This window comes from Bos grunniens, chromosome 21 (assembly GCF_055505025.1).
Source record: "Bos grunniens cultivar Pamir isolate PY7600 chromosome 21, Bosgru_T2T1.0, whole genome shotgun sequence".
Lineage (NCBI taxonomy): Eukaryota > Metazoa > Chordata > Mammalia > Artiodactyla > Bovidae > Bos > Bos grunniens.
The window spans coordinates 70,030,522-70,054,934 of NC_141185.1; the positions used below are offsets into that span (position 1 = coordinate 70,030,522).

At 48.7% G+C, this 24,413-nt stretch overlaps 1 protein-coding gene and 1 pseudogene across 6 annotated transcripts in view; one reads left to right on the plus strand and one right to left on the minus strand.

Annotated features, from left to right (window-relative positions):
* The window catches only part of LOC147349945 (ankyrin repeat domain-containing protein 26-like), a 510,210-nt pseudogene that overhangs the window by 133,203 nt on the left and 352,594 nt on the right, over positions 1-24,413 (plus strand).
* The window catches only part of LOC147349953 (liprin-alpha-1-like), a 40,114-nt gene that overhangs the window by 2,865 nt on the left and 12,836 nt on the right, over positions 1-24,413 (minus strand). For 2 of the 6 annotated variants that reach the window (XR_015150608.1, XR_015150606.1), the window contains one exon: positions 22,148-24,065. Coding sequence is in view for 3 of the 6 variants with exons in the window: in XM_086365425.1 (XP_086221551.1) it covers positions 7,737-7,935; positions 9,711-9,934; positions 19,569-19,634 (489 nt within the window). In the remaining 3 variants the exon portion in view is untranslated. Of the gene's footprint in view, positions 1-3,066; positions 7,936-9,710; positions 9,935-19,568; positions 19,790-21,843; positions 22,099-22,147; positions 24,066-24,413 lie in introns of those variants that run through there. The other 4 variants (XM_086365425.1, XM_086365424.1, XM_086365423.1 and 1 more) reach the window with 4 other exon arrangements.

The window sequence follows — 24,413 nt, forward strand, 5'->3', positions numbered from 1 at the left end:
TTCATCATCTCTTGTGGCAGTACCGTCTATTGGTACCGTTTATGAGGTCTAATATGATTAGGATAAGAGAGAGAGAAAGCAAATCTCTCTTGGTCTAAAGAGTGTAAAGGTATATTAAAAAAGCAATCTTGTCCTGCTTGCAATGCACCCATAGGTTTCATAGATGCACTAACTTTTCTAAGGTCTGTTAGGAGACGCCATTTGTTAGATTTCTTTTTTTTTAAGACAAAAATAGAGTTCCAAGGAGAACAAGATTCTTCAATATGTTTTAATTCTAGTTGTGCATCTATAAGTTCCTTAGCCGCCTGTAATTTCTCTTTCCTGAGGGGCCACTGCTCTGTCCAAATAGGCTCGTCATTCTTCCAAGTTATCTTAATAATTGTATTGTTTGTTAAATGAGCAGTGGCCCCCAGGGAAAATGTGGAATGTATATCTGAGTATGTCATATCTTATATCTTTTTATTAAAAGCATATATCTCACTTTTCCTTAGCAACTATGAAGTGTCTTGTATATTAGCATTTTATAGATTGGTGAATATATTTATTACATATAAATATGTATTTATATTTATATATATCAATATATTATACATTATAAAATATATTTATTAATAGTTTAAAATCTCTTTAGTTTTTCTGTAAGAAAAACTTTTTGTAAGAGGAAGTTAATGTTTAGTAATTAATGTTTTTATTTTATTTGGAAATGACCTAGCTATTTAATAAACTTTTATTATTTAGTTTAGTACAAATCTAGAAATTTAAGTTATTCCAATCCTAAGAGACTATTTTAGATTATAATAATAGATTATTCTATTAAAAATATAATTACTTTTAATAGTTTATCTAAAAGTTTTTATCTCATTTATATATTTATATATATATAGAGAGAGAGAGTTACCTTTTTGTTGACAAATTTAGTTTACCTTAAACCTAGGCATAATAAAAGTATTATATAATGCTGATGACTTAAGACATGTCTTAATTAGATTAGCAAACAGTTATATTTAAATTATATTCATATTTAAATACTTATATATATTTAATATTTTTCAGTTCACGTGAATTTGAATTTAAATAGAGCTCATTAACTTCATAGTATCTAAAAACAAAGCTGGTATACCATCGATGGCAGCACTGCCAGATGTTGAGGGTTTCAGGTAAAAGATGGAATTTGTCTCAGGTTTTTGCTGAAGGGGACCCGGGGGGTCCCTGCTTGGAGTTTTCTGGAATAGGTTTTCTTTCATTGTCAGATTTAGACTTACAATCTTTGGCCCAATGCATTCCTGTACTGTAGCCAGGGCAGATTTTTGGAGGTTTTTTAATCTTATATATTTTTCTTTTCTTTTTTTTTTTTTAAGCTTTCTTAGGGCCATCCCTTTTTAAATGGTTCTTATTTCCACATGTAAAGCATCCTTTATTTCCCTTTCTTAAGGCAGCAGCTATTGTTTCAGCTACCATTTGCATCTTTTGAGTTTCTAATCCTAGATTGCGACAAGCCTTCAAATAATCAATAATAGTCCCTTTCTCACGAATTGGAGCTATAGCTTTTTGACATCCCTGATTTGCATTATCACATAATGCAAGTAATTTGCAAGTAATTAAAGGTCTTTTAATCAACATGGTGTGGGCATATATACTGTCTTACAAGGTAGTTATTCTCAGCAAAGATAAAGATTAAAATTTCAGACTTACAAAACAGGCGATCCATATTAAAGAGAGAGAGAGTTTTAAAGCAAATAATTTCTTTAGTTGCCTTTTGGCTTCTCCAAATACACTACAGGAAATAGCAGTTTCTAATCTAGCTAAAAAATCAGCATGCATTTCGTTAGATCCCTGAACTTTAAATAAGTGATGAAGTAAAGTAGAAAAGTGATGGGGCTTTCCAGCCTTTTTACCCATGTCTTAATACTTACCGGCCTCAATAGGCCCTGGGGTCACTCCGTCCAAGAATCTGCCTACATGTACCAAGTCCCTGTTCTGGGCGCCACTTGTTGAGGTCCTTTAATGGACCTGAACTTGGTGGTCTGGAGTTGACGATAAGAAGGTAAGGGACAGAAAGAGGCTGATATCCCTTGGTTTATGCAGAAAGCCAATAAAGCCCCTGAGAAGGGACTTGCTCTGTTCACGGAGGCCTCAGGTGCCCTCTTGATGGAGTGAACACGCAGAGTGCCTTCTCGAGAGGGTCTTAGAAGCCCGGGTAGGAAAGTGAACTCATAGAGCCTCTGCAGAGCTCCAAGGGATCAGCCTGAAAAAGAGATAGAGAGAGAGAAAGAAAGACACGGGGACCAGAGCTCTGATGGAACAAAGTTGTTTTAAGCAACATGGTGTGGAAATATATACTGTCTTACAAGGTAGTTATTCCCAGCAAAGATAAAAATTAAAATTCCAGACTTACAAAACATAGGCAATCCATATTACAGAGAGAGAGAGAGTTGTAAACAGTCACTTTTACCATATGGTTCACAAGAAGGAAGAGGGTACTTATCACTGTATAGAAAAATTAATGAAGGAAATGCCTGGATTCTTCAGCCCGCAGGAGAGGCTTGCTCTCATTCAGGAATTAATGGAGCAGAGAATTCCTGACAGATCCAAAACAGCACACAGGAAGCCTCCTGTTAAATGCATCCTGACATCACCTCAGGCCACTCTTCTTATAGGACTTGGGCCGAGGCCAAATTCTTCCTTGTCTTGGCATTTGCCTTGGGGTTGCAGCACTGAAAAAGCGCCCACAGGCGGGCCCTTCTGCAACCCAACCTCGCGGATGTGGGCAGACCCCCACTCGGGGGCAACTGCTGTTTCACGGTAGGATACCTCTGCTCCTGAGCTATAACCACCGATCCCACACTACAACCACTGCTATTCACACTATGACCACTGCTCTCACACACACTGCTCTCACACACCACTCTCACACACACCGCTCCCACACTATGACCACTGCTCTCACACTATGACCACTAGCACCACTGTCTCAAGGAGTAATGGCATGAAGGCTGTGCCTCCAGCACGTCTCCCAGGATCCTGGAACCGGAACCCACTCAGTCACAAGGGACTCCGTGGTAACAGGGGGGCTGGGCTCAGGCCCACCGTCAAGGGTGCAGAGAGGGGGGACGGGCTGCCAAAACGATGACAGGTGAGTGTGGGGTGCGGGAGAAGGAAGGCCATGCCCACCGCTCAGGCCCCCTGTCAAACATGAGCCTGCAAGATACTGGGTCACAGTCGAACCAACCAGAATAAACTCCTTCAGAAACCACCACCCCTGGGAATGAGCACATCTTCTAAGTGGGCTTCTGCCCCCTTTAAGCCCCAAACAAGCCTCCAGTGAGGGTACTGAAAGGGCACCTATGAACTCAAGGGCGTCCCCAGAATCCACCCAGCTGAGGAGGACTCACCACGCTAGCTGCCCCTCACTCTCACCCTGAGCTCAATCCTCCCAGACTGACTCCCTCACTCGAGCTCAGCAAGGGTTGACCACCTCGCTCCAGCCACTTAAAATGAACCCACAATGGGGACAGCGGTTCATTCAACCTGCTGTGAACTCGCCCTTTTAACTTCGACCCTGGGCTGTCAGATGACTCTGCTCTGTGGGGGCTGCAAGGTGGAGGTTCAGGGGTGTCCCTGCCTCGAGTCACGACAGCCAGCGCCTCCCAGACCCCACCAGGTGCTGCCCCACCCTCCGCCTCCGAGTCTCCCACCCCTCTCCTGGCCCCACTCCCACCCTCGCGGCTCTCCACTAGCCAGGGCATAGGTCACTTGCTCCTGGCTCAGCCTGGACCTCTGTTGTCACTTGAGGGCCTCGGTCCCCAGGGTGCTTGGGGTGCTATATCCACCCATCTCAGCAATTACACACTCTGGCAGAGACAGAGTACAGTTTGGGGTCCCACCCACAGTTCACCCTGAACACGTTCTCTTTTTTTGACTTTATCTACTGGAGTTCTCTGAGATGTGTTTTTAAAACCTCAACTGTTGCTTTCAAAAAGACTGTAAAATCACTGTGCTCAACTTTAATAAAATATTCATTTTCCACCTTAATGTAAAACTGGAGGGAAGACTAAAAGCAGTCATTTTTTCAAACTGAAAAAGAAAACCCACATGTGACCATGTCACAGAGTACAGGTCACGTTACCCTCCCTCCTCAGCCTTCTCCTCCACCACCAGCAGCCCATCATCACAAGGCCTGCCCTGGGCCAGAAGGGGCAAGGGAAGAGGGGAGACTGGCTCCTCTGTCTCCAGGCCACGTGGGCTGCTTGCTCCACCTCCTTCCCAAGTTCACATGGCACTGAAACAGCCTGGGCAAGCTGGGGATTCTGACCAGAAACACAACCGTGGGTACTAAGCAAGGACCCCTGGTTCTCGTTTTCCCCAGTATCAAAGTTGATCAATACAAGTACTGTGACTGTTACATGTGGCTTCAGATGACAGAATACACCCAGGGTGTCCCCACTTCCAGTGACAGATGCAAGCAGCTTGTAGGTCAGCCTACCAAGAGCTAGAAAAGCTAAATGCAGTTTAAAAGAGGTCCTTAGGCAGCCACAATCAAAGATTTCAAACAAAAGGGAAGCCCAGTGAGGGAGCTGAAGACTGAGAGGCCCGCTCCTTCCCTCGGTCCATCTGAACAAAGCCGACTCTGTGAAGAAAAGGCAGGGTAAAAGTCAAGCAGAGGGGGCTGGCTAATACAGCTCTTGACGGTTCCTTGGGCTGGGAAGACAAAAATTTGAGTGCAGGCCTACTGAATCAGTTCGGATGTCAGAAAACGTACCCAACACTCTGCCCAAACCGGTTGAGCACTATCTGTCACCTCGTGGTACTCAGGAGACACACAGTAGGCTTCAGGACCTGCTGAGAAGTGGGGAGCCTGGGAGGCAGCCCAGGCTTCCAGACGGAGATGCTGGAAAGCTCCTACCTGGGCTCAGGGGGAAAGGTGGGTGAAGGCTGCTGAGACTGAGCTTACAAGGAACCCCCAGCCACAAGTCTATCAGGCCCTAAGTGAACAGACACCTCTGTCCCCACTGGAGGTCTGTGTCAGAGGAAACTCTGGAGAAGACAGCATCACTCAGAACCTCTAGAGTTTTCCAAACATAATGTCCATCATGCAATCAAAAAAGCAAAAGAGGGTGTAACAACAAACAGGACCAAGAGAAAAAAAAACTGAACCAGATCCAGAGGTATCAGATGTATATCAGCATATCAGAGGTATGCTAGAGGTATCAGATGCAAATGTCACCTGTTGAAAAATATACTTGACAAAAGGAAAAATTTCTGAGAATCAAAACCGACTCTCGAACTTTACAATAACAGTGACTGAATTTAAGAATTCAGTCTCTGGGCTTAACATCAAATTGGACAAAGCTGAAAAGATGATCAGTGAACTGAAGGATGGGTCGGGTAAAAAATATATATAAGAGAAAAAAAGGATAGAATATATTGAAGGAGCCCCTTGTTAAACTACGTTGTTAAAAAGTATAAATGGGGACCCTCATGGTGGAGAAAAGACAGAAAGGGGAATAAGAAATGCCTCCAGGGGCTGAAACGAAAGACCCTCTTGATGAAAGTGAAAGAAGAGAGTAAAAAAGCTGGCAAAACTCAACATTCAAAAAAATGAAGATCATGGCATCTGGCCCCATCACTTCTTGGCAAATAAATGGGGAAACAATGGAAACAGTGACAGACTTTATTTTCTTGGGCTCCAAAATTACTGTAGACAGTGAAATTAGAAGATGCTTGCTCCTTGGAAGGAAAGCTATGACAAACCTAGACAGCATATTAAAAAGCAGAGACATTACTTTGCCGACAAAGGCCATTTAGTCAAAGCTATGGTTTTTCCAGTAGTCATGTATGGATGTGAGAGTTGCCCCATGAAGAAGGCTGAACGCCAAAGAATTGATGCTTCTGAACTGGGGAGTTGGAGAAGACTCTTGAGAGCCCCGTGGACTGCCAGGAGATTCAACAAGTCACTCCTAAAGCAAATCAGACCTGAATATTCACTGCCAAGACTGATGCAGAATCTCCAATATTTTGGCCACCTGATGCAAAGGACTGACTCACTGGAAAAGAACCTGATGCTGGGGAAGACTGAAGGCAGCAGGAGAAGGGACAACAGAGGACGAGATGGTTGGATGGCATCAATGACTTGATGGTCATGAGCCTGAGCAAGCTCGGGGAGTTGGTGATGGACAGAGAAGCCTGGTGTGCTGCAGTTCATGAGGTCACAATGGGTCAGATACTGAGCGACTGAACTGACTGACAGGGACAGTGGCAAGATTTGGTTCAAGAATCAGACCACTGACTCAAAAATGAAAACCACACATTGGTTTCAGCAGCTCTGCAGGTGCCTAAGGCAAGAAGAGAATGTACAAGCACTCAGAGGAAAAAAGGTGTGGCTTTTAGTGGCACAGCAACACTGAAAGCTGACTTTCCAAGAACAAGGAAGTCAGGAGGTAATGGACTGGCATCTGTAAAATGCTGAAAAACAAATAACCACCAATTCAAATTACTGCTATGGGGGAAAAACACCATTTAATGAGACATGGAGACAAAGCACAAACCCGACTAAGGGGACTCATGCTGTGGACCACAGCACTGCTATGACCAGAGGAAGTGGGTGGACGGGGGATGGAAGATGGATGGGTAAACTACAGCCTCGGGGGCTGGGGGGGGGGGTTCTGGATTGATGACGACTAAGCAGACAACAGGATGAGACAGGAAATCAAAACCAATGATGAAAGCAGACACTGTCAGAGAACTCCAACAGCAAGAAAACATACAGAACTGTTCTTTTCCAAATATTCAGAAAGAAATCAAGCATGAAACCACGGAGAAATCATCAAAGAATTTTAAATATCAACTAATTAGCTAATGATGCAAATTATAAAAACAGTGTCAAAAGACCACAAAATGGACTAGTTAGCACTTCACAGGCTGCTAAAATGATTCACGGTTAATTTAATTATAAGCTGACTAACAACACAGCTAACATGAAATGGGTGGTAACAGAAAAAAGAGATAATACAAGTCCAGTTACAAAGCAGAGTGTTGTACACATGATTTCATGGGGTAAATAGCAATGCACTCACAACACCTAAACTAAACATGCAAGATAGCTGGAACATGTGCTTTACAGCTGCACACTCTGTCACCAAAAGCCCTAGCTTGTCATCCCAGTTTTAGACTTGGAAAAGTGAGGCAGCCCGACGTCTTCCCTGGGGCCCTGGGGCCCTGGGCTTTTAACCTGGTTTCACATGCAGAGCTGGCCTGAGTGCGTGGCCAGGTCCATCAGCAAGCAGACCAGTGTAGATTCTTGGTTTTGTTCCCACCGCATGCCATGCACCCTGAAGCCAGGCATCCCCAATGGAAAATGTGCTGCATGGCTTTCCCACGCCATGAGAGCTGCCTATGGTTACTTTCACGAAGCTGTCTGCTCCCTGAGAACAGAAACCTCCCTGTAGCTGCTGTACCCAGCACAGGCCAGGCCCAACTTTACAGAGGCAGGCTCTGGCTGAGTTCATGATGACATGCTAAGTTGGTGGTCCAAATATCAAGACTAATTTGTCGCTGTGTCATTGTGGAATGATTAAAGACTAAGCAGTTTAAAAACTTTTAGACCTCTGAGCGTAGCAAATGTACCTGATTTTCTTCTGGGTGTAAAGAGAAAAAACAAACAAAAAAACAGCGTGCTGGGGGAGGGATGCAGCAGATAGGAGGCAGACACATACCAGAGTCATGATGCCCAGCCGGTCTCACTCCTGCGCCAGGCTGTGCCGCCTCCTTCTGGGCTTGGGCAGGGGCAGGCAGGAGCCAGCATGCGAGGATGCAGGAAGCAGGTTGAGGGAGCTCACTGATTTAAAACGACGGAGGCTGCCTAAGCTCCCCCTGCCCTCCCTGCTCTCAGTCTCCTCGGCCCTCTGCTCCGTGTTCTCCTTCTCTTCTTCGATCAACCTAAAATAGAATAAACCCCGTCACCTGCCTTTGTCAACAGAGGAACCTGTCTGGACAATAAATTTGGGCTGGCATTCTGTGTCATGATAAGCAAATTCCAGAAACAGTTGCTCAATTAACATCTCAGCCAAAAGATTCTACTTTTCCTCTTTTGAATATTCTCAAACTTAGAATAACTTAGTGTTGAGTCTTACAAACTGTCCTTGATCATTCACACTTGATTTCACTTATTTACTCTAACATTCTGAAGGGGCCCTGGTGGCGACTCTCTTTCTGTGAGGAGATACCTCAAGTTGACAACCCTTACCTCCCCTGCTCTCAGGGCAGAGATGCATGTCAGTGCCTCAAGTCTTTTCCACTGGGAATCGGGAACTCTGTATAATCAAAACAGCAATTCATGAACAATCTGCAGTTTCTAAACACAAGTCTCCAGACCAGATGAAGTGCTGAGTTGATCATTTTTTTTTTTTTTTAAGGTTGTATATATACAAACGCATCACTTGATGAAGTTCTCCACCAGCTTTGTGTGAGTTTCTGGATTCATGTCAATGTGCTGCATTAACCTAGAATTCAGTTTCTGCTCTTCTCCCCTAATGTGTGGTGGATGACTTTATATAGCAGTTTAAATACACGATTATGCAAATAAATTGATTTTCAAATTAAAATACAAGATTCTTACAGGAAGTAAACTCTCCAGCTTCACTTCTACTCATACATCTTGAAAGGTTTTCACTGTTGATAACAAGTTGATGGACAGAATTTACCATTTACATCAAGTCAACTTGTTGCATAAGGAAAAATCACTTTTACCTGACAACTTGCTGTAAAATAAAAATATTAATATATAACCGTTCCATATTTCCTGCAGGGACGTGGAAAGACCATCTTTCTGAGCTCGTCTGTGCTCAAACACGGCCCACAAAGCTGTCTGTCTTGGCGTCAAATAGGCAGGCGACAACACCTGCATTTGCTGGCTGTCCCGTTCACCCCCTGCCTTTCCCCCGGAGCCCCGCACTTGGCTGACAGGAACAGGCACCTCGGCCTGGGCTGACATGATGAGAACAGCCTGAGCAGCAGCTCTGCCTGGTACTGTGCAGGGTCACCGGCCTGCGGCCACTCTGAACGTGGACTCGGGACCCAGGCATATCTGTGCGTGTGTGGCACCAGGCAGGCCTCGGGGCCAACAGCCACCTGGCTGCACCCAGACCAAAGGCCCCCTGCTCACCATGAGGAAGGCCTTTGGATTCTATCCCGTTTTGAAAATTGTTATAACTGCCAAGACGGTGTCTAAAGAAAACATCTTAAATATACTGATGAGATGAGAAAAACTCAAACACATGTCCTTGGATCACTGTCTTACAACAAGCCAATCTTCATACTGCATTAAGTTAAAAAGGAAAATGCGGATCTGAGTGGGAAGTTGCCAACCCCAAAACCCCAGCTTTCCCCAGGTGGCCTTTCACCAGAACCTGGGAGGCTCCGAGGGACACAGGAGGGTGCACGGGCCGCAGGGGACACCGCCTTGGCACCTCACCCACCTTGGGGCTCAGAGCTGAGGGGGGCACCCAACAACACCACCCCACAGAGTGCTGACACCACACCGTGGACAGAATGCCCTGGCTGACCGAGCTCTATAGTCAAGGGCAATCTCAAAACTGAAAATTCTTGAAGCAGACCTGAGGTCAGGTTTCTTACTATGGAACACTCAGACGTCCCTAGAAGACAGCTCCTCAGAGAAACCGAGTTTCTGGGGAGCCGAGTTTGCGATCACCCACCGGATCTCTTCATTGATGGTGTCCAGTTGCTCCTGCAGCATCACAGTCAGAGTCTCGGCATCGGCCTGCCCGCTGGGCGACAGCTGAGTGACCGAGCTGAAGAGGGTGACCCTGTCGCCCTCACCGTCAGACACGCCCTCGTCACTCTCGAATGCCTGGGCCACTTCAGCCAGCACGCTGGCTTGCTGCGCGCACTCCCAGTCCTGCTCCTTCAGGATCTGCATCTGGGCATGAGAGGACCACGTCTCGTCAGTGACATTTAGAGCAGCTCAAGTCTATCAGGAACTGAACCCAATTTTATATGGAAGCCCTGACTGTGGATAAATGGGCCATGCTCATGAGACACGGCCATCTATTAAGCGAGCAGGACTGAAGAAACGGGCAGGGGGACAATCCAGTTCCTAGATGGCCTGGTGACACCCAGGACGGCAGGCAATCCTATGAGGTTATTCACAAGGGTGGGCTGATGGAGTTAGAGACAGAAACTGAAAATTACAAAAATATGTCCATGCCTCCATCAGCCAGGCTGGAGGAAAATAAGAAGAAAGAACCCTTCACCTCGGCAGCCGCTGGGTCGCTATCAGCGGTCATCTCTGGTACCAGTTCACCAGAGAGTGCCATCCTCTCAGGCTTCCAGCCCTCCATTTCCCAGGCTGGTCTGAACACCCACAGACAGGAGCGAGCAGAGGCAGCCAGGAGACAGGAGGGCCAGGCCCCCCGTAGCTCTCCTCTTGGGACACAGGCCCTTGGGCTATTCTGGGGGACGTGCCCGCGGGGCCCCATGCCGCCCTCCGGCTCTCACACCTCACACCCTTCTCTCTGCAAATGTCCCCTCTGCCACACTGTCACCCAGGTCCTGCCTTCTTTCCCAGACATGACCTCAAAGGAACTGAGGGGCAGCCTCGATGTGCTGGCTTGCTGGCTCCCTGTTCCCTGTGGCCAGTGCCCTCGCCTCCTGCCTTCGTCACGACCCCACCCCAGGGCTGGGCTACCCGCTTCGCTGGCTCCAGGACCACCTGCCATCATTCCTGCTCCGCTCCAGCGAACCAGCTGCGTATGGGTTAACCCCCATCAGCCCGGTCAGCACGTCCTCTCTGTTCTCTTGCCTTCCAATAGCACAAGAGGAACCAGCAGATTCCTCCTCCAGGGCTCCCTGCAGCACCCACTGTGGGTCTCTGAAAGCTCCCTGGGAGTGGCCTCTACGGTCCCCTCCCGCCTAGTCTCTAGCTCTCTGCCAGCAGGCGGTGGGTGTGTCCCAACCTGCAGGGCAGCTCCCCGGGGGTTCGAGGAACCCTTGTTACTAAGCCCTCTCCCCTCCTGGCCCTCCCCCATGCCCGCCCCAGCATGTCTCTCCCTGGGCTCCAGGCCCTGCCCTCCCTGGGGTTATTCCTCAGTCCCTTGCGCCCCTTCTCAACCTTGGAATGGGGGGTGCCCCACAGCTCTACCCTTGCAGCCCATCTCTCTCCACTGGCACCCGCCTGGTGACATTACTGTGCTCGTGGCTTTAAATGCCGTCTGTATGCCCACAACCCCAAGTCCACCCTGAGCTGAGTGAGTCCTCTCCCGGATGCAGGCCAGAACACTCAGCTGCTCTCCTGACATGTTCCCTGGGACACCCCATGGGCTCATCCACCTCAACAGGGCTGAGGCCCGGCTCTTAGCTCCCCGTCCCGGCAGCCCTCCTCACCTCAGGAAACAGGCTCTGGCCTCAAGCTGCTCAGGCCTGAGCCCAGGCTCCTCCCTGATGTGGCCCACTCTCTCCCTTGTCCCCGCTGGTTGACACGACCCTTTTTCTATCTCTAAGTGGGTACTTCTCTTCCTGCCTCCGGGTCTCTGGTTCAAGGTCACCCTCCTGGTGTCACCTTGCTGGCCACCCCACACACAATCGTCCCTTCCTCCTTGGACAACTCGGGCACTCTGGTCTCCTTTCCCTGCTCATTATTGTTCCACAGGCTGTGTGGGTTTAAAAAGGGGTCCACAAATTCTTCCATCCTCCTCCCTTCAAGAGGCAGAAGGGGCAACTCCTGCTCAGCCCCTGAGCGAGGCAGGACTTCGCAGCTCACTCTCGCAAACAGAAGTGAAGGTGTGCGGCTTCGAGACCAGGGTGCAAAATGCCCCGGGCTAAACCCCAGGCTTTCGCTCTCAGAGGGTGTTCTGAGGAAAGCCAGGCCATGGGAAAGCCACACGGCAGGGACCTGGGCCTGTCCCCAGCAGCCAGGTGAGTCTGAAAGCCTGACATTCAGCCCTGGGGGGCCTTCCCGTGTCTGTGCCCTCAGGAGGCCCTGAACCAGGCCCGCCTGCTACAATGCACAGGCACTGTGGACTGTGAGCTGCTCCCTAGGAAGTCACTAAGCTTTGCAATGATTCGTTACATAGCAGTGGATAAAGGACACACATGGTTTTTAATTCACTGCTGGAGTCCTACTTCTGACCATGTCTGGCCCAAACTAACTGCTCACTGAATATGGAAGGTCAAAACACAGACATGTATGAACAAATACATGCCATGAATGAGGTGAACATATAAAGGCACTTAAACTTCCAATGAGAATTCTTCTCACTATAAGCTGATGGATATGTGTATCCATTTACTCGTAAGATGATTTCAAAACTGTGCTAATTAGTACCATGCTGGGCCTCACAGTAGGCCACAAGTTATCCAAATTGGTTATTTTAAGAAAAAAAAAAAAGCATGCCTTCAAAGTAAACTCTTAGCCAGAAAAAGGAAAATGGGAAGACATAAAGTGACCTATCAGCGCTTTGTTCCAAACCGACCTCAGGAGCACAGTGTGAGGGGGCAGGTGCCTCACAAGGTGCCCACCAGGGACAGGAAGGGGGCGGCAGGGTCCTTGCCTCTGACAGCTCATCGTGCAGCGCTGCCAGCTAGCCTTTCTGGAGGCATCGCAGCACTGCCCCATCTCCTGAGTAGTCTGCCAGCTGGTCTGCCACAGGGAACCTGAGGTCCGGGGCACTACCCAAGAGGGGTCGGCTGAAACACACGGCAAACAGCAGTGCTGTTAGAAGAAAAGAGAGCTTACTCTGTCAGTCGAGCCATAGCCTGTCCATTTGGAAGATCGGCAATTTCACAGCAAAAGGGCCCCCGGGAGGGCACTGCCCTCCTGGCTCCAACAGCAACAGGCCGCCTGCTGCTCTGCAGACACTCAGGGCTCATCCCCAGCAGCTGGAAAACTCCCATATGTGGGGAAGGCAGTGCTGACATGAGGGTGTGGAGCTGACTAGGACATGATCAGCTGTCTGGGGCTGGGGCGTCCAGGGTCCCCCTGGAGCCCACTCTCACGTCCCAGGGCGGGGCCTGCACCTGCTCTGCTTCCCCTTGGCACCCCAGCTCCCCTTCGGCCCAGACCTGCCCTGACCTCCCTCTCCCATGTGAAGTCCATGGATCACAATCACCGGTCTGCCTGGAACACTGTCTGCACCGCTCTCATTGTTTTTAAAGGTGTCGCAGACAACCTGCAGCAGAAAGGCCTCGGACCCACAGCTCGGTGCTGAGCACCACTGGTGTCTCCCATTAAAACAGAGGTGAGCGTGTCATTGGACTCTGGGCTGAACTAGGCCCAGCACAGATGCTCAGGCCCTGAGCACTAAGACCTGGGCCTGCAGGTACCAGGAGCTCGCTCAGCAGGGGCCTGCTGAGAGGCAGGGTGGCCCCGACTTGACTGTGAGCCACCTGCACTGCAGGACTGCCCGGGCTCTGCTCAGTCTTGTCCCTGGGAAGAGGGTGGTGCCTTCACGTGCAGGAGTCCCTAAACCTGGGAGACAGGGCCCTCTTCCGAGGATAGAACACCCCATACGTCTGCAGAGTGGCCAGGGCCAACCACCAGCTCAGCCTGCTCGGGGTCACACGCTGCTCTGATCGACGGTTTTGCGAGGAACACTGTGTTGCACAGGAAATGGAAGTCTGGAATCTCCCGGAGCCACACCTGTCTTCCCTCCTGTCTCCCCTCCCTCCTGACAGAACTGCTCCCTTCTCTGCTCCACTTCCACCCAAGGGCCTGGGGCCAGAACACACTTGGGAACTGGGTAGGGGGTAGGACACAGTCCCACTGTGGACTGCAGACCCTCGAGGGTCCTCTGAGGGCCACAGAGGCCTCCAGGTTGTGTCGCCCCCAACCATCACCTCCCAGTCCCCTTGCGGGGTGCAGCCTCCATCTCTTTCCCCCTCGTCACCCGAAGCTCTATCCCACGGGAGAAGGTCTCAGAGATAAGGTGACCAATTCCTCTGGGAGGCCCCACCAAATATGCCGTGCCTGCCCTGCCTGTGAGCCAGGTTTTCAGTCCCCACTCCCTTTCTCCTGAGCCAGCATAGTGCCCCCCCACCCAGCCCACAGTGCCCGCAAGCCCCACTCCAAAACCCCACCTGTGCTGCTAAGTCACTGCCGTGACCCCTCGAGAGCTGCCTCCTGGAGACACCCCTCCCTCGCACCAGCCGCTGGGGCCCACTGTCTTCAGAGCACAGTGGGCCCTCCTGCCCCGCGGCTGCTTCCTCTTCTCGTCTCTTACACTCACTGACACACAGTGGACTGGTGACCAGGCCCCAGGCTTCTCCATCTGAGCCCCCCAACCATGCCAGGCCTCGGGTCCTGGCACCAGGGCCCTCCTCATTACCCCAAAACCCCCAAGAGCAGGAGGCCATGTCCACCTCCTCTTTCTCCACTGTCTACACAGTCTGCCTCACACTTACCTTGTCCACCCCAGGAGCAGGGGTTCCCCACTTCTGACAGAACCAGCCTCTCACCTTGGGGGAGCTCTACCAGCAAGTCCAGCCATGTCCCCTGTCCGTTCTGCAGGGCACCTGCTCTCCTTGAACTCCACCCACTGTGGTTTCAGACTCCACCTGCCAATTTCTGGCTCTGCCTTTGTCTCAAATGATATCCCTTTACTCTAGAAGAAGGCTGGGTTGGGTCCCTGGACTGTGAGGATCCCCTAAGTACCCAAACACAGAAATATGCGTATGGGCTCCAAACTGTCTCCTAAGTCAGGCTTCAAGCAGTAGTCGATTTCCTACAGATGAATGAATGTCACCAGTTAAGCACTTAATGACCTTTGCTAAAGTTTCTCTCTCACTTGTGACCATTTTCCCTGAAGAAACATTTAAATACTTAATGAGAATTACCACCCCTAGAACAATGAGTAAGAAAAAATCAGGATGCTCAGTAATCTGCTCGCCTCATTCACAAGCCAGGTGATTCCTCCCACTGCAGTCAACAGCAAGTCATGTCTCAGTCTCCACTCACATAAAAAAGACTACAGGTCATTAACCTTCTGCGACTCTTCAGAAACATCAGTGTCACAGTCTGACAGGCCTCTCACATGAATACGCCCAAATATCAACTGGTCGCCCCCACACTTCCAAATATCTGCCTCTGGTTTTGAGTGTTGTCAATACTGTGACTACCACTCCATGGTACCAAGTGTGACCCTAAGGAATGATGCTTGTCTCTTCCCTCTCGCTGGCCATGAAGCTACAGGCTCCTTATGTGCGACCATGAGCAACACCCAGTCTTACTGTCCACACATCAGACAGGCCCTTGTCACACTCGACAGCGCTGAGGGGAGCTGCCCGGGGAAGCAGCTTACCCATAGTGGAAGGGCGCCCCTCGCACTCACATGTGGTCCAGTTCGGCTCTCAGGGTTTCCAGGTTTACAATCAGCTGGTCCTAAGAAACAGTGAATGACACAGCCTGCACCGCTTGCTTTCCTGATGTAAAATGACTTGCACCAAAATGTGCAGAACAGGTTACATGAGTAGGTATCAACTCTGAACATTTTAAATCTGAGAAAATGTTCTCTAAGAGTCCCTAGAAAATATAAACACTCAGAACAATATTCACCCATAAACCATAATGAGGAGGAAGTTCCATCTCAGGTGTAGAAAAGGTTTCTCTGGAGGAAACATGGCAAGCCATTAACAACAATGAAGTCTGTAGAGAGAAGCTGGGCTTCAGGCGGGGGTTCGGGTCAGGGGGACAAGACTCACTCTATTGTCCTCACTCCTCTCATTGCTTTAAACGGTCTCCATGGAGCTCACCTGCATTCCTGGGCATTCCTCACATTCATTCCCCTACAGCCCACTTCACTTCCTCATGGGGTAAAACAAGTCAAACGGGCCAAGTTTCCGAGTCACTCGACTCAACCTGGCAGCTCTGTGCTGTCGGCCATGGCATTCACTCGCCTTGTGCAGCCCCTGAGCACGTGAGACAGGCTGGTGCAACACTCGATGTGGAAATCACACAGAAGATTTCAAGACTCGCAGTGAAAGAAGGATGTCAAGTAGCCCGTTGGGTTTAGGAAATTTTAGATTGTGTAGGTGGCTCGTATTACCTTTCTGACGCACAGCACAGTCCACGTGAAAGGCTCACGCTTTGTCTCAGCTTTCGGGTGATCCCAGAAAGGACTACTCAGAATTCTGAACCACACATAATGGCCACACACTCTAAATTCAACTATAATGCAAATACATTCAGTGTTCAAAACCGGAAGTGCTATACGTGTTACAGCAGTGGATTACCATAAGGAAAATGTGACTCGACTTCTGCTAAGCATCTGCTCAAACTCATGTCCATTGAGTTGGTGATGCCATCCAACCATCTCATCCTCTGTCATCCACTCTCTTCCTGCCTTCAATGTTTCCCAGCATCAGGGTCTTTTCCAATATGAAAATTCATATTAAAAAACTGGAAATAATTACCTCAAGCATTTTTCAAATGCAATAACAAAGTTGGCAAGGCTGTGTTTTATAAAATAAGCATCAATTTCAAGGTTTAAAAAGCTGTTTTAGAACCTACTGTATAAAAAAAATGGAGACAAGACAGAAGAATGATCTATTTGAGATTGGCTTTGTGTTAAAAATTGCTGAGACTAATTGACGGGTCATGGGTATTTATTATAATACTCCATCCACTTTTGTTCATGTTTGAAATTTTCCATTGTAATACATTTAAAAACAGTTTATTTTCTGTTAGAACAGAGTCTTCTCCAGCAACACAATTCAAAAGCATCAGTTCTTCAGGGCTCAGCCTTCTTTATGGTCCAATTCTCACACCCATCCATGACTACTGGAAAAACCATAGCTTTGACTATATGGATCTTTGTTGGCAAAGTGATGTCTCTACTTTTCAATATGCTGTCTATGTTTGTCATAGCTTTCCAAGGAGCAAGCATTTTTTAATGTCATGGCTGCAGTCACCGTCTGCAGTGATTTTGAGCCCAAGGAAATAAAACCTGTCACAGCTTCCACAATAAGGCATCAGCATTCAAAGATTTTTAAAGCAAAACAAAAGTTGACTTTGAATTGGCTTAATCATAATCAGCATCCTGATCTCAACTGCCTCTGAACAGCAGTTCTGAAAGTAAGGAAGAGCACCCCTGATCGGGAGCCATTGAGCTCTCTGCCTAAGCACGGAGGGCGCCTCACCACAGGTCTCACAATGGGAGTCAGAACCACTGCCCCCTGGGAGCCCGTCTTTGAGGCTCTGCAGTCCAGGCCCAAGAACACAGGCATAGTGGGGACAGTACTGACACGTGAGGCTGGACCTGGGATCCCCACTCCATTTTCTGAATGGTCTGTATCGCCGTGTGGCCAACCTTTCCGGGAAACCTCTCTCAGGACTCGGTGATGCGAGCCTCCACCATCACCCTTTCCTGACACGCCTTCTGTCGAAGCACAACTACGGTTCTCCTCCTGCCTAGGAGCAGCCATCCTACACACACACAGTGTCTGGACCAGCAGTTTTGCATGTGGGACTCCAGCGCCACGTCCGAGGCAAGCAGGCTCCACACCTGGGCGCCATGCCTTCAATTTCATGGGCCCCGGGCTGGCACCCCCAGGTTTGTCTAAGGGGCAGTCATGAGGTCCACCTGTATCCCAAGCAGCTTCCGGACTGGCTGGTCAGAGCAACAAGCAGCCTCTTTGAACGTGGGGACGCCCTGGCCCCTGCCCACCGCCTATGGGTGACCACCTCTGGCCCTGCTCCCAAGGAGGTGGGTGCCCGGATCAGCAGATGGGGCCACACATGCACACACTCGGCGGCAAAGAAGGGAGCAGCGGAGAAAGGCAGCGCTGGCCCCCACCCAAGCCGTGTCTCCTGCCCAGACACCGCCTCCCCGTCAGCACAGGCACCCGCTGCAGCTCCTTGTTCTTCTCCTCCAGTTGGGCCTCCATCTGGCACAGCCTATTCTCGATGCTGCCATGACTCTCTCCCTCTTGTCGGCCAAGAACAGCATCAGCTCCGCTTGCAACGACCCTGACGGCACGCGGGCTGTGACCACAGGGGCGGCAAGAGGACCATGCTCTGTGTGGACCACAGGCCCCAGGTTCGTGGGGGGCATGCCCACATGCCTGCTCACGCAGCCTGTGCAGCTTTGTGTGTGACGCGTGGCTCACAGAGGGTGCTGGTGACCGGCTCATGAGAGGAGACATGCTCCCCCCTGCCCCGGGCCCCGCAAACGCGGCTGCTGAACCCACTCCTCGGACTGCCTGTGGCAAGCCAGCGCAGGCAGCAGGCAGCCCCAAGTGCGGGACACGCGAGGCACACATTCTACCTTCCTAAGCTGGGAAGGAAGTTAGAACCATTTAGCCTCCTTAGTGGCAGAGCTTCCAGAAGACAAAAGGTCGGACTACAAGGCCAACCATTGACGAACAGCAGAGATGCCAGGAGGGAGGAGAAACCAAGCCTGGAGAGGAAGATCACAGGCTGAAGGGCGCATCCTGGCGGTTGTTAGTGACCCTGCTCTGGGAGGGTCTGTGAGCACCCGACACCGCCTGCCACCCACCAATGGTCGGCCCCTCAGCTGCTCACTGAGCTCCGGGCAATGCTCCCAAAAGCCACGCCAGCACAACCCCGGCCCAACTCTCCATCCCCAGCCAGTGCCCACCGGCAATGTGGGGCAACACTTTTCCACCAGAAGGACAGGGTGGCGGACTGGCTGGCTGGCTGGCAGTGGGGACGATTCCCGTAGCAGTGCCACATCCCCGGGATGTTTCTCATAAATCATGACCCCCACAGACATGACCGCCAGAAACATCATGATTCCACATGGTCACACAGCTTGGGCCTGAGGATCTGAGGGTGAGCAAACACCACTCGACTTGTCTGACTGCTGGTATCACTGTCACATCCCTTCAAGGAGCGGAACCTCAGAAAACTAGAGAAGATGGCCAGGCAAGCTGCCTCAGCAGAGCCCACACAGCATGCTCCCATCTCTCTGAGAGAACGGGCTCCACAGATGTCACCAGACTCGTCTGAGGGAATCAGGAGGAAATTTCAGCATTCAACAGGCAGGTGGAAGTGGGGATGAACTTGGAGACTGGGGTTGACATATATACAGTACTGATACTACACATAAAGTCAATGAATAAGGACCTAGTGTACAGCACAGGGAAGTCTACTCAGTGCTCTGTGGTGAAGTAAATGGGCAGGAAATCTAAAAGAGAGGCAGATACATAGATAGATAGATAGATGACTGATTCACTTTGCTGTACATTAGAAATTGACATAGCAGTATAAAGCCACTATACACCAATAAATGAATGAATGGATGAATGAATTTTTACAAAAGGAGCACAGTGGGCCCCCTAGAACTTGTGTTAAGGAGGAGTCCACACCCAGGGTGCAGCACAGCACCAGGGCTGCCCTCATGTTGGTCCACTGCCAATGGACTGCCTGGACCAGGCCTCTTCTACTCCAGAGACCTCGACACAGAGGTGGGGAGGCAGCCAGTTGTGGTCTCTCCAGTGCTCTGCTCTTACTCACGCAGCCATCCCAAGGCTGAGATCCCCGGGAGAACAAGAAACCCACATTCCACCTCAGGACAACAGACACGACCGCCGTCACTCACTTCACGGATGTCCCACTGCAGTTTCGTGTTCACGTCCTCAGACTTGAGGAGATCCTTCCTGGCCATGTCCAGGTCCTCCTCCAGCTCTGTAACGTGGAAAGAGAGGGCTGCCAGGCGCTCCTTCAACTGGCTCTCCTCCTGTGACTGCTTGTCTATGACTTCCTGAGTGCAATCACCTTAGTCAGTTCTTCCTCGTGGCTTAGAGAGCCGTAGGAGGGTCTCTAAGGGGGAAAGGAAGCCTTAGCCTTGTTTTGAGAGGGAAGGAACACAGCACTTCCAGGCAATCGGCGAGGTCAAAACAAGGCACTAAGTGTACAAATCCAGGACGGATGGGTGGCTGGTACCTTCTCGTCCAGGGGATTGTGGTGCTCAAACAGCAATTTCAGTGCCCTGAGCACCTCCACCTCTCTGGTCATGCTAGCTGGGGACTGTGCCTGCTGCTTGCCTGCCATAATCTGGAAGGATGGCACGTACCAGGCAACCAGTAACCCCAGGTGCACCAACAGCAGCTTCAGGGCAGGGCCAAAGGAGCACTTTCAACCTCATGCTTGACTTCATGGCCGATAACTCCTTTCAGACTCATGCTACAGCTGGAAACACGCTACGGCACGTTGGAGTCCTGCCAGTTCAGTCTAAAGTTAAGAGTGGACTTCCCCAGTGGCCCAGTAGTTAAGACTCCACCCTTCTGCAGGGGTCATGGGTTTTAATCCCTGACTGGGGAACGAATATCCCACACAAAGTGTAGCATGGACAAAAATGTAAGTTGAGAACTCCCCTCTCAAATGTACTAAAATTACATTAGCTCTCATCATAAATTTGAAGTAACGTATGAGAACCACGAACTGATCCACCCTGGTCTTCTCAGTGGGAAGATGTGAAGAATGACTTGAAAATCAGACAGAGTTTAAAGATAGCAACACGGAGGCTAGTGGTGACCCACATGGGGCAAATGTCAACACGTGAGAATCCCCGTACTGACCCTGGTTTTGCTTCTTTCCGCTTTCAGTTCAGTAATTTCTTCTTCTTTTTTAAGAAGCTGCTCCCTGCGTATTTTGAGTTTTACACTAGGAGTTGGAAACTCCTAGAAAACAGTTAAATGAGAAACTAAATGCAAACTTAAATTAAAAAGAGAGTGAGACTGTGAAGACTGACCCTGTCAAGTCTCTCCAGGCTCCACACAAAGGATCTCCTTGCCCCTCCAGAGAAGAGGGGGTCCACTGATCCCAAGACCACACAGACCACCACAACTCAGACTGGCCTTTGGCCTCCACCTCGACCTGGCAGGCACGTGGCAGCGGAGAACCCGGAATCCAAGCCTGCCTTCTAAGACCCAGGGATGTCTGAGAAGCTTTCCAAAACATAAACCTAACAACAAAGTGGATAAAGAGATTCTTAAATGACACACAGACCAATGACCTAGAGCCACTGGGGAGAGTGAAGAATAAAGGGAAGGTCTACAAGGCCACCAAGCTTTGGAGTGTTCCTCTGGGACAAAGGCGGGTGGCACCCCAAGGCCATCTGTTAGCCTGACTCCACTGAAGCCACCCAGTCATTCAGTCAACTGGTTAAAATGTTAAATTTATGTTATATGTATTTTACCACAATTTACGTGCACGTGGGGCCATCCACATGGTGAACTTGCTCAAGCTGAACCACATGGAGTCTTTCGTTCTTCTATTTTTCTTTGCAGAAATAGAAAGATCCTGGACTACGTATCCCCTACTACATACTGAGTGTCCAGCACCCAGAACAGTGCCTAGCACTTGTAAGAGGCATGTAGTAGACATGTGAAACTATTACGGTGTATGTCATACACGTAAGCAGTAGGTACCCACCATTAAAATACTGGACACATTGCTCTGTGGTTTGTAAGATGGGAGACATTAACGGGCTTAGCCTTTCTACTTCAAGGACTGACTCTCTAGCTTGATCCTCATGCCCCAGAGATTCCTCCAGCCAGTGTATTCTTTCTTTGGAAGAAGGGAGACGTTAAGGGGCTTAGCCTTTCTGCTTCAAGGACTGACTTGATAGCTCAGTCCACGTGCCCCCGTGACTCCTCCAGCCAGTGTTTCCCTTCTTGTGGGGCCCCCGCCCATCTTCCATGCAGCACCTGCACAACCTCTTACAAGGTAAACTGCTGGGGTCGATCCTGCCCACTAAGGCCAAAATGCCCTGGCCAGCAGGGCCCACAACTATGCTAACAAAATGAAACACAACCCCAACGCTTCACTGGGTGAGGGCCAATCCGATGGGCATAGTCCCTGGCTGCTCTCACCTTGTTGAAGTCCTTTAATGGACTGGAACCTGGTGGTCTAGAGTCGATGATAAGAAGGTAAAGGAGAGAGAGAGGCTGATATTCCTTGATTTATGCAGCAAGCCAATAAAGCCCCTGAGATGGGACTTGCTCTGTTCACAGAGGCCTCAGGTGCCTTCTCGATGGAGTGAAGATGGAGAGCACCTTCTCGAGAGGGTCTTAGAAGCCCGGGTAGGAAAGTGTACTCAGAGAGCCTCTGCACTCCAAGGGATCAGCCTAAAAATGAGAGAGAGAGAGAGAGAGAAATACATGGGGACCAGAGCTCTGATGGAGCAAAGGTGTTTTAATCAACATGGTGTGGGCATATATACTGTCTTACAAGGTAGTTATTCTCAGCAATGATAAAGATTAAAATTCCAGACTTACAAAACATAGGTGATCCATATTAAAGGGAGAGAGAGTTGTATACAATCACTTTTACCGTATGGTTCACAGGAAGGAAGAGGGTACTTATCACCGTATAGAAAAACTAATGAAGGAAATGCCTGGATTCTTTAGCCCATGGGAGAGGCTTGCCTCTCCTCTTCAGGAATTAAAAAGGAGCAGAGAATTCCTGACAGTTCCAAAACAGCACACAGGAAGCCTCCTGTTAAATGCTTCCTGACAATTCCCTCTATTTTATTATATATTTTTTTTAAAAAAAGGTCTTGACCAAATGAGTTTGGTGAGTATTAACCAACCTTATAGAAAGGCGACGGTAAACAACAAATATAATTATCAAGACAATCACCAAAGCTACAGTTCCAGACCCGATACTGTGGGTAATACTTTGAAACCATCCTCGTGGGTCTAACCCAGGTAATTTGTTCAGCTAAAGTTTCCAAATTAGGGGCAGAGGGCAGATTTTTAGAAAAAGTTTTAAAGATTTTCTTTTATAGTAATTGTACATTCAGAGAGGCATTATCATGTATATTTTTTAAATGAAATTTGATTTGTTCCCAGTTGTAGGCACTATGATTGGAGTGAACAGGAATAACACAAAATTGAGTAGCTTAAAGAAATAGAGGAGTTAATACAAGTATATAGTTTGCAATTAATACAAGTTACAGAACGTAAAAGTCTTATTAAATTGTAAATTTTCTACGGCTATAACAAGAGGAAGTGGGACATAGGCCTGTATAAAATATGACTGATTGTAGGGAAAGAAATAGTTACTATGACGACTGGTCCCTATGAAATGTCCGGTCCAAGTTCCAAGTTCTTCTGTGCTCTGATGCTCACATCAAGTTTCCAAATGGCCCATTGGTCAGGCCCACTCTGTTTATCGAGGACGATCTTAGGAGGAGGTGGGGCTAATCCACGGTCAAGCCACTCAAGAAGTCCTTTGTTATAGTAATGTTCCACTGTAGTGTCAGTGACCTTCCATATCACACACAGTGTTGTTAATATCATCTAAGCAGTCAGATAACCACATACCATGGGGTCCCCAATCAACAACTGTATGATTAGCCACAAACATTAATTTTCTTGATTTGGTTTGACATTTGTCCCAAGGAATGGGAGTATAAGTAAAGTTTTTATAAGTAAAGCCTTTGCATAAAGTTCTTTGTTCTTTCCCTAACTCTTTCCCTAAAGTTTCAGTAGTATAAACATGGTTTACAGACAAAGATAGGGCAGTAAATAATCCAAGCAGCGTCTGAAAGTCTTCTTTTGGAGGCAGGACGAAAGCCCAAATTTGTCAGCCCAAATTTGTCGGCTAACATTTATGCACAATTTTGCTGGGCCCGTGCACAAGGGAAGGACTTCATAGCCTAAAGAAATATTAATGAGTTTTCTTTCCTGCCCAGGGTGTGAGGGCCCTTTCATGTACTAGGGAGAAAGCATATGTATAGGGTCATTAGTTGAAATGATTGGTTCTCTCTCCATCCATTCGACCCCCTGTAATAGAGGGGGGTTGGGTGTTAGTCTGAGCTTGAGCAGGGGGAGGTACAGGCCAAAAGACTGAGCATTGCCAGAAGAATGTATTCAGGACTCGGAGGCAACCCCTGTTGAGAGACCAAAATTTCAGCTTGATTAGTAGGGTTTTTATTTGTCTCCAAGTGAGGAGATCATCGGGGTGATGCCTCCGAGGGCAGTGCTTTCTGGAGATCTTTGCAGCAGACATAGCCCGTACTGGAATTTCTTCTTCCTGGGGTTCTTGTTTCATCTCCATTTTGAATGCCGGGGGCCCCCTTGGGTCGAATCTTAAGAAGAGGTTAAAGAATTTAAAACAAATAAAGCTGTATTAACAATAGTTATAGGTTTAGAAAATATGTTAGAACCTAGTAAAGTCTGCTTTAGATAAGGAAGACAGTAGTGTACCTGTGTATTCCCCTTTTAAAATTTTTTTTATTTGTAACTTTAGTGTGTGATGTGTTTGTTTTGACTATGTCTCGTGTCTGTGGATTATAAGGAATACCTGTAATATGTATTTATTGATAGGTATTACAAGTTTATGAGGATCGGAGCCAATTAGAGTTTTAGTTCTAATTCTTCCATTGATAATGATTAGAGCAATTAAATCAAGGTTGGGTGTAAGTGATTTTATTTCA